Genomic DNA, 9,133 nt, shown 5'->3' with positions numbered 1-9,133 from the left:
CTGTTGGTTTTGTTCAATACCAATGTGTTGGTTTTATTATTATCCCTTGGAAGCTGTTTGTTTTCTAATGAGACAAAAAGGGAAGGGGATCCAGATGGGGAGGAATTTGAAGGAGTAGAAGGAAGGGAAACTATAATTAGGATATATTATGTGAGGGGCGTCTATTTTCAATAAAGGGGGAAAGAAAAATAGGTGAAGCCGGACCTGGTGGCACAAGCCTTTAATTGGAGCACTCAGGAGGCAAAGGCAGGTGAATTACTGAGGTCAAGGCTACACAGTGAAACCTTGTCTCTAAAAGCCCCACCCTCCCACCCCCCCCCAAAAAAAAAGAAGAAGAAAAAAAAAGAAATGAAAAATGAAAGAATACTGAGAATCCTATTTCATACTTATTCAAGGCAGGTATAAAAACTAATCTGGGCTATACAAACAGATCTTCATAAACTAATGTGGTATTTTTGCTAAAACTTCTCATTTGTTTCTTGTACCCTGCGCCCCAGAAGCTGTGTATCTTTACCTACAACTCACACTTCACAGGGAATCCTAAGTGACGCTGTGGGAGATGGGGGGGGGAGGGGAAATGTGATGTGTGTACACAATTAAGTGTTATTCAGATATCAGGAACAAATTTGTCATTGGCTGGAAAATGGACCTGGAGATCATCATAAGTCTAGCTCATAAAGACAAATATTACACTTTTTTCTTCACGTGGAACCTAGACCTGAAAACAAAACAAAACAAAACAAAACAAACGAGCCAGCTGATAAAACTCTAGATCTATGCAACTGATAGAAGCAGATGCTGAGAGCCACAGTCAAACGTTAGACAGAAAGAGAGCCCAAATCAGAGCTCGGAGAAAGGAGCTTGGAGAAGGCACAGGGGTGGAGGGCAGTAGGAGAACAGGGCCCGCAGAGTCAACTAAGCAGGCCTCACAGGGGCTAAAGCTGCAATCATGGAACCTGCAGGGGTCTGCGCCAGGTCCTCTGGTTGTATGTAATGTTCCTGTGGGACTCCTAGCAGTGGAAATAGGGGAGTCTCTGACTCTTCGGCCTGCTCCTGGGACCCCTTTCCTCCTCCTGGGTTGCCTTGCACAGCCTTGATATGAGGGCTTCTGCCCAGTCTTACTGCATCTTGTTTGGTTGATGTCCCTGAAAAGTCTCCTCTATGAAGAGAAATGGGGTGGATGGGGAAGAGGGGAGGTGGGGGGAGCCTGGGGGAAGTGAACGGAGAGGAAACTGCAGCTGGGATTTGTTGTATAAAAATAAATAATAATTGTTTTGTTTTGTTTAAAAAAAAAAAAAAACCAAACCCTTGAGGCCAGGCAGTGGTGGTGAATGCCTTTAATCTCAGCACTCAGGAGGCAGAGGCAGGCAGATAGATCTCTGAGTTCAAGGCCTGCCTGGGCTACAAAGAGAGTCCAGAACAGCTAGAAACCCTGTCTCAAAAAACCAAACAAAAATTTGAAAGGAGTGCACTATTTGGAAACAGGAAGAGTGTAATGGGGTAAAAGTTTCTCTATTTTGTCTCTGCTGAAGCCATCTTTAGTCGTCGGCCGCCCCCCCCCCCCCCAAAAAAAAGCTCCATAGAAAAGCACCTAACTCTGTTCTAGAAACTCAGGACCAAAATGTTCCAGATAACTGCATGTTCTTTATTTATTTGTTTGTTTGTTTGTTGAGACAGGGTTTCTCTGTGTAGCCTTGACTGTCCTGGACTCACTTTGTAGACCAGGCTGGCCTCGAACTCACAATGATCCGCTTGCCTCTGCCTCCCAAGTGCTGGGTTTAAAGGCGTGTGCTACCACTGCCTAGCTAATTGCATATTCTTAGCAAGAGTTAAACTGCTTGCTTCTCTCTGCAACTGCCAAACAATATGTAGCTTTTCTGTGTTTTGTCTTTAAGAACTCCCTGTAATAAGCATTCAGTGCTGCTTTGTGAGAAGCGTTTCTCCCCAGGCAGTCAGTCACCTGCCAGCATAGCAGACTCTCAGTTTGAACTTGGGCTGAGCTGAGTGGTCTCTGGGTTTTTACCCCTTAACAAAGAGGACCACCAATGTAACTGTGATTCCATACTTGAGAATGGGCTGGGGCCCTGGCAAAATTCAGAACTATTCTAAATCCTTAAGGAACCTTTGTGTCTTTCCATGCTCCACAGAACTGACAAAACAGGCTATCTAAAGCTAGTGACTTCCTCCTACCCCCAGAAAAGGCCCTTTAAACTCTCACAAAGCTGCACACGTTCATGCCTTTGTCTCACAGTTTTCTATAAACTGTAAAGGCTACTAGCATGCCAGAGCGAAGCACTAAGTTATTTCTCCCCCAGTGACAAAACTATGCATAAATCCATTTCCCTTTACCAATTTCTGTTTCCTACTTTCTTTTGAAATGCAGAGAGACTAGGATGGTAGGTTTATGGACCTAAGAATAAAAGGTTAAGAGGACGGACAGGATAATATGAAAGTACATGCTGTTCATACATGAAACTCGATATATTTTTTTGAGACAGCCTTGGCTGTCCTGGAACTCACTCTGTAGACCACATTGGCCTCAAAGTCACAAAGATCCACCTTGCCTGCCTCCGACTTCTGAGTGCTGGGATTACAGGCCACTGCACTTGGCTGAAACTCAATATTTTATTCAGTGAATATATGCTTTAAAAAAAAAAGATAGGGCCATCCAGATGTTGTTAAGGCATTTACCACAAAGCCTGACATTTGGAGTCCAACCCCCAGCATCCGCAAAGTAGAAAGAGAGAAGCAACGCCCACAAGTCCTCTTGACTTCCACACACAGGCTGTGTACGGAGCACACAGCATGTAATAAAGTGTACTTTTTTTTCTTTTAAGATGGCTCGAAAATACAATTGTCAAGTGAGTAGAGTGGCATAGATCTCCTATGATTTGAGAGGTGGAGGCAGGAGGATTAGGAGTTCAAGGCCAGATTCACTTGTATGGCAAATTCAAGGCCAACCTGGAATACAGAAGATCCTGTCTCAAAAAAAAAAAAAAAAGAAAAGAAAAGAAAGAAAAACAAAAAGAAAAAGAAAGAAAAGAAAAAAAACTGAATGCTAAATATTGTGTAAGACATGATCATATAAAGTCTTTACCTGAAATTCAAATTTACCTAGGAATCCTATATTTTACTAGATACCTCTCAGAGAGCTTCCACATATGTGCACTGGAATATCATCCACCCTTAGCAAATGAAGAATGGTCTCTTTAATCCATTTGTTTGTTTGTTTTTAAGACAAGGTTTCTCTGTGTAATCCTGGCTGCTTTGGAACTTGCTCTGTCAGGCTGTCCTAAACTCAAAGATCCACCTGCCTCTGCCACCCAGATGCTGGGATTAAAGGTGTGTGCCACCACAATGCAGTCCCTTTTATGTTTCTTAAACCACTAAGTTATTTAGGCTGAGCATGGTGGTGCGTGTGTTAACCCCATGGAGGCAAAAACTTCCTTGCCTGAGTTTGAGGCAAGCCTGATCTACAGAGCAAGTTACAGGACAGCCAGGGATATACAGAAAAACCTTGTCTCAGGGGTTGGGGTGGGGGTAGGGAAGAAAAGAAAATATACTTTTTGTTCCCTCCCTGTGCATGCACACCATAGTACATGTGTGGGAACTTGTTGGTCCTCTCCTTCCACCATGTGGGTCTCAGGGATGAAAGTCAGGTCTGTACGGTTTTGATGTCAAGTGCCCTAACTCAGAGCTTTTTCACCGACCGCTTCATCCTCTTTGTTAAGCCGCAGGGAACACAGTGAGTCTTAGCCTGTAACTGTTTAAGTTACCTATTATTTATGTTTGGTTTCAGGCATCCCTTGGTCCCTACCTGCTACAGGACATGGCTGGCACGCCCTGCCCTCTACCCTGAACTCTTCCCTTCACTATATAATCCAGACATTTTGGTTCCCTGCCTTTTCTTCTTTCTCTATTTCTCCTCCTTACTTCCCCCTCTCAACTCTTTTCACGCCCTTTCCCCTCTCTCCCTCCCCCTGCATGGCAGTGAGAGCCGCTCCCAATAAACTTGCATTTATATAACTTTGTTTTGCAATTAGTTCATTTTTTATTTTTATTTATTTTGCAATTAGCTCACTTTGAGGTTTCAATTTATACCAATAAAGATATGGGAGGCATAGACTGAGGTAAAAACCAGCTAGCCCAACAAGATAACTTTATTTCCTGATCTATATAAAAAAATATCTATTTACAAGCCTGATTCTGCAACTAAACTCCTAGATCTTTAGCAATCTCTGTGTCATTCTGTCTAGCTAGTCTACCTTTCCTCTTGAGCTCCTCCAAACCCAAGAGGGCTCCTTGGCTCTCTTTCCTAGAATTCTGTGTTATCTGTGTCCTGTCAACTGCTTCTCTGTTGTTCCTGCAAGGCCAGAGCTCCTTCCAACTGTAGCTCCTTGTTAACACCTGCTTTCGTCTTTATCATAACAGAAGCCATTTTGTTTTTAAATCGCCATTTTGTTTTTAAATCTCCATTTTGATCATAAGGTGAAATTAAGTTCCGATTCTCAGACTCTACCCGCTTGGGAGCTTGAAAAGCCTTTTTCTTACACTACTTATTGAACATTCTGCTTGAATTAATGATGTATGTTCTACTTAAACAAAACCACAGTACCCTGCTATGTTCCTTTCTCCCAGAATGGTGGGGAACTGGAAAGTCCCCAAGTTTATATCCTAACCGATCAGTTTAAAAGGTTTTGTCTAGCTACCCAGATACAATGTATTCGGAACAAAATCAATTTTTCTTGTGTTTAGCTAGTCAAAATGATATAAAGCTGCTCTCCCCTTGCTTCCCACCTGGTTCTGTGGCTATTGCCTGGTTATGGTTTTTCTTATTAAAGGCCTGCCTTAAAAACAGGCCAGCATCACAGTCAGGCTCACAAGTCCCTTCTGTAGCGCCGATTGCAACCAGCCTTGCCTTGAGGTGCACACCGAGTGGTTTGTGTGGCAATTCTTATACTCTAACATTCTAAGTCAGGAGGGGGGTGGGGGGGCCTCTATCACATCTCCAATCCTTACAAATTTCCTCTCCGAGACCCTTGGCAGGCTGACCCATGTCACCATGGCAGGGGCACTCCAAACCAAGTCAGTAGGGCTCTCCTGCCTGGAGCCATTTCACGTTTATGGTGCGGTAGCTTGAGACCACCGGGCTGACTTGCCTCATAAAGCAAAGACCACAAGACCTCTCTCAAGCAACTTGCCTTAAAATAGACAGGAACTTTCCATTCTTTAGCATTCTTACCTATGGAGGCTTTTAGAGGGACACCCAAAGTGTTTCTCTTAAGGGCACCCCTAACCGCATCTGACAAACACAGTTTATCAATTTGGACTTTTATATTTTGCTAATGATTTGGTTTTCTATGTACAATAAATAATCAAATATCCTGTAAAAATAGCCAGCAGGAGTTAAAATCTCCCACATCCCATTTGTTAAGCCCCAGAGAACACAGTAAGAGTCACAGCCAGCAAAGGTTAAAATCTCCTACATGCTTTATTGGACTTCAAAGAATCTTATGAAATAACACAGAAAAACCCATGTGAGGGTGTCCAGGGGGCTACAAGGCAGTCTACAGCCTAGCACCCGCCTAAGACCAGCCCCAGCTGCACCCAACCCAGGCCCAGATTAGGAACTCGGGGTAAAGGTATGACAGATGGGGCAGAGGGAAAAAATACCTTTACAGCCATAGCAAAAATAGGTAAAGGAGAGAGTTGTCTGGAAGATGGGAGGTGTAGGGGTTGAAGTGGTCACACAGCAACCTTCACCTATGTGTGCTATCTTCCCTCACCACCCCTTCCCCAAACCAGTTGTGTCTGTGTTGAGCCTCTGGCCAGGCTATGCAGTAACATGAAAATAGAGTCTAACAAAGGGAGGGTGCTGTGCAGGCACTTGGGAAATTCAGGAGATTTATTTATTTATTTATTTATTTATTTATTTATTTATTGTTTTACTTTAAAACTATTTGTCTTTTGGTTCAAATACAACATCCTTGCCCAGGGCTCCACAAGAGCCCTGTGTCATGACTATGGCTCCCATAGCCAGGGGAGCCAGTTGTCCTGAGCCCCAGTAGTACTGATGGTTGAGGAGCTTCAGGGCAGCACCTCTTAAAAGATACACTCCTGCAACATAGGGGAGCAGAGGTAAGAGGAAGGCAGATGTGGGCAGGACAAGAGAGACATGGCAACTGCCTTGTAGCCCACAGCTTTGGCATCTACTCATTCTCCAACTAAGAGAAGTCTTTCCCATCAGTCACAAGCCTTGTTTCTCTTCAAAACTCTGGTGACTTGTTCCCTGGGAGTTGGGTCTACTTCCTGAACGGAGCCCTGGAGATCCAAATGAGCTCCAGGAGAGGTTCCCTCCAGCCCAGCACACTTCCATGGAACAAACCCCAGAGGTCAGGAACTTGGCCCAGTCTGGGGTAGGCAGAGCGATGGTCAGTGGGATGACTAGAACTGAGGTACAGGTCTTAGGAGTTACTCCTCCTATCTTCCCCACACCTGCTAGGAAAGCTGGGGAGTAATGGGAGAGAGGAGCCTGAAAGCAGGAGATAGAAACAAAAACCAAACCTCAAAACTGGGACAGCAGAGATAGAAACTGGAGCCCAAAAGTGGGGTAGGAACTGAGGGAACAGCAACTAAGACATGCACTGAAGTGGAGAGGCTGTGACAGCAGCAGCCCAAGGCTGGAAGGGTTCAGGGCAGGCAGGCCATGGCGGTCAGTTAATAAATAATGATGAAGGACCAAGGCTGAATGGGGCAGGTATGTACAGTGCCCAGGCCCTTGGGCCAGCCCCACTGTGCCCCACTCTAGGGGCCAGATGTCACCAAGACAGGAAGTGAGGTGAAGGCAGAAGACCCAGGGAAAGACAGCCTCAACACTGCCACCCTACCCTGCTTATTTCTTGAGAGGCTTCTTAAAAATTTTGAGGGGAAACTTCTTCCTGCCTGGACTAGAGTCTGTCTCCTCTCCAAGAGAACCATTATCCTCCTCAGCCACAGCCTTTTTGCCAGCCAAGTGGGGAATTCGTGTGTTTCGGCTACCCTGCAAGGCTCGGTTGTCCCCAACCGGAGATGGTGTGTCTGGGTCTGGGGAGCTGGGGCTATGAGAATGAGAAGAATCCAAAAGTGGGGAGCCACCAGATGGGGCTGAGGGGTTCAGCTCCATCAGGCTGTGGGCCTTGTCTAGGCCATGGTTCAGTGCCAGCGTTGCCTTCTTGGCCAAAGCAGGGCTGTCGGGCAGTTTCTCCACCACAGATCCTGGATGGACCCCCTCAATCAGCCGATGGCTGCCACTGGAAGGCATGGCGTTGACAGCCTCCTCTGCAGCACGGCCCATCTGAGGAGGCTTGGGGGCCACACGCTGGCGGTCACTCATGTGGAGGGAGGACTCCGAATCGGAATGGGTCAAATCCCTGCAAGACATAGGACAAAGAAGAAGAAGGAACAGAGAATACAGGGAAAGGGAAAGAGGTGCAGAAGAAAGGTGGGGAGTGTGAGGAGGCAAAGAGAGGCAGAAAAGTGAAAATAAAAAGAAACAGGTAGCAGGAAAAAAATGGATGAAAAGGAATGAGTAATGAAAGTTGAGTAAATAATCAGGACAGAGTAAGAAAGGGGACAGATTGGAGAAGAAAAAGAGGAAAGCAGGATTATGGAGGAAGAAAAGTAGGTAGAAACAGGAGAAAGGGAACAATGATGAGAAGAGACAAACAAAAAGAAACAAAAACAAATGTCATTATATAGCATCATCATCAGGCAAAGAGCTTTGCAGTGGCTGGGCCCTATCCCCGCTGAATACCAAGGTGCTACACTGATATAAACCATAGGCTCAAATTCCACAGGCATCCTCTTCAATACTTTGCCTTCCCATGGCTGGCAAAGGTACTTAGGACTCCACCCTAAGCTCACATAGAAGCTGCGTGTTGCTCTGAGTCACCGTTTCCCATGCCTTCCTCCTCCCTGCTTAAGTTATTCCATCACACCTGGGATACATGCAGTCTGGGCCAGGCTCAAAGAACAGAACACATGCAGTCAGCAGGCCTGACCAAGGCTGGGGAGGAGAAGTTAGAACAGCCTTGCAAACAATCCCTCATTTATCCCAAAGGCCAAGATGTTGCCTCTTATCCTCTCGCAGAATTTATATGAGGACATGGAGAAGTTCTGCAGAGTTAAAATCAAAGCAAGAAGTGCGGAGTTTGTTTCAGAGCTCTGCTGGCAGGGAGAACGTAGAGAGGCACAGAAAGACAGAACATTGGTCTTTAAGGTACAGGGGTTGAGAAGAGCTCTGGACCCTTCTGTATGATCTTAGATAAGTCATCTAGCTTTTCTGAGCCCCAATTTTGCCCTACAGGGATGGTATCAAACTAGTTATTTACAAGACTGTTTGGAGGAACAAAATCTTAACAAAGCACTTGGGAAATTGCAAAGTATTGTGGAAGTAAAGGCAATGAAGCCAGCCAACCTGGAAGGCCAGTATGGAGCCCAGTTACAAAAGGCTTTCTTTGTAGGTCTGAATTATGGGGCCATACCATTACACACTAAACACATACACAGAGTCTAGTTCAGGGTTTGGCTAAGGCTAAAGGCTATGAACCAATCCCAGATACTATACAGCTTCTGCCTCTACAACAAAGGGGTGACTTTAGGGTTTCTTATCAATCTTAAACTCTCCTTCACTTTCCCAGAGACCTGAGAGCCCACAACAGAGGCAGAAGAGAGGGCCAAAGGAAAGCTATAAACGCCTGAGTTAGAAGAATAGGAGAGGAAATACAGAAGCAGGTAAGATCCAGGAAGCCAAGGGTCAAAGGTTAGGAAGGACACCAGCCTCCAGAAACAGGCAAAGTAGGGGGTTGTCTCATAGCTACTTGAGTTCCTTTCTCAGGGAACAGCTAACTGAGCAGCAACTCCAGCCAGCTGACCTTGGAGCAGCAAGCTCCAAGCCAGGAGCTTGGAGTTGGAAGGGAGACAATACTAGCTCCAACTCCACTGCTACAAATACTGCTTCAGCCACATAGTCTATTGTCTACATAAATATTCAGGCTCATATTTGGACTCATGTATCTGACATTGGTTCTTGCTTCTATCTAAATGTGTCTTCACCGAGTGCACATCTGTAACCTCAGTACTTAGAAGGCTAAGA

The 9,133-nt window shown here is 45.4% G+C and overlaps 1 protein-coding gene across 6 annotated transcripts in view; it reads right to left on the bottom strand.

Moving 5' to 3' along the window:
- Window positions 1–5,467: 5,467 nt before the first annotated feature.
- Window positions 5,468–9,133, bottom strand: part of STIM1 (stromal interaction molecule 1) — a 164,253-nt gene continuing 160,587 nt past the window's right edge. For 4 of the 6 annotated variants that reach the window (XM_084752217.1, XM_084752218.1, XM_084752219.1 and 1 more), the window contains one exon: window positions 5,468–7,409. In XM_084752217.1, the coding sequence (XP_084608343.1) occupies window positions 6,893–7,409 (517 nt within the window). In that variant the 3' untranslated portion in view covers window positions 5,468–6,892. The remainder of the gene's footprint in view (window positions 7,410–9,133) is intronic. The other 2 variants (XM_084752221.1, XM_084752222.1) reach the window with 1 other exon arrangement.

This window comes from Acomys minous (genome assembly GCF_964271855.1).
Source record: "Acomys minous genome assembly, chromosome: 2".
NCBI classification, from domain to species: Eukaryota; Metazoa; Chordata; class Mammalia; order Rodentia; family Muridae; genus Acomys; species Acomys minous.
The sequence above is the reverse complement of the archived record's forward strand: the minus strand, read 5'-3'. Positions and strand labels throughout refer to the sequence as shown.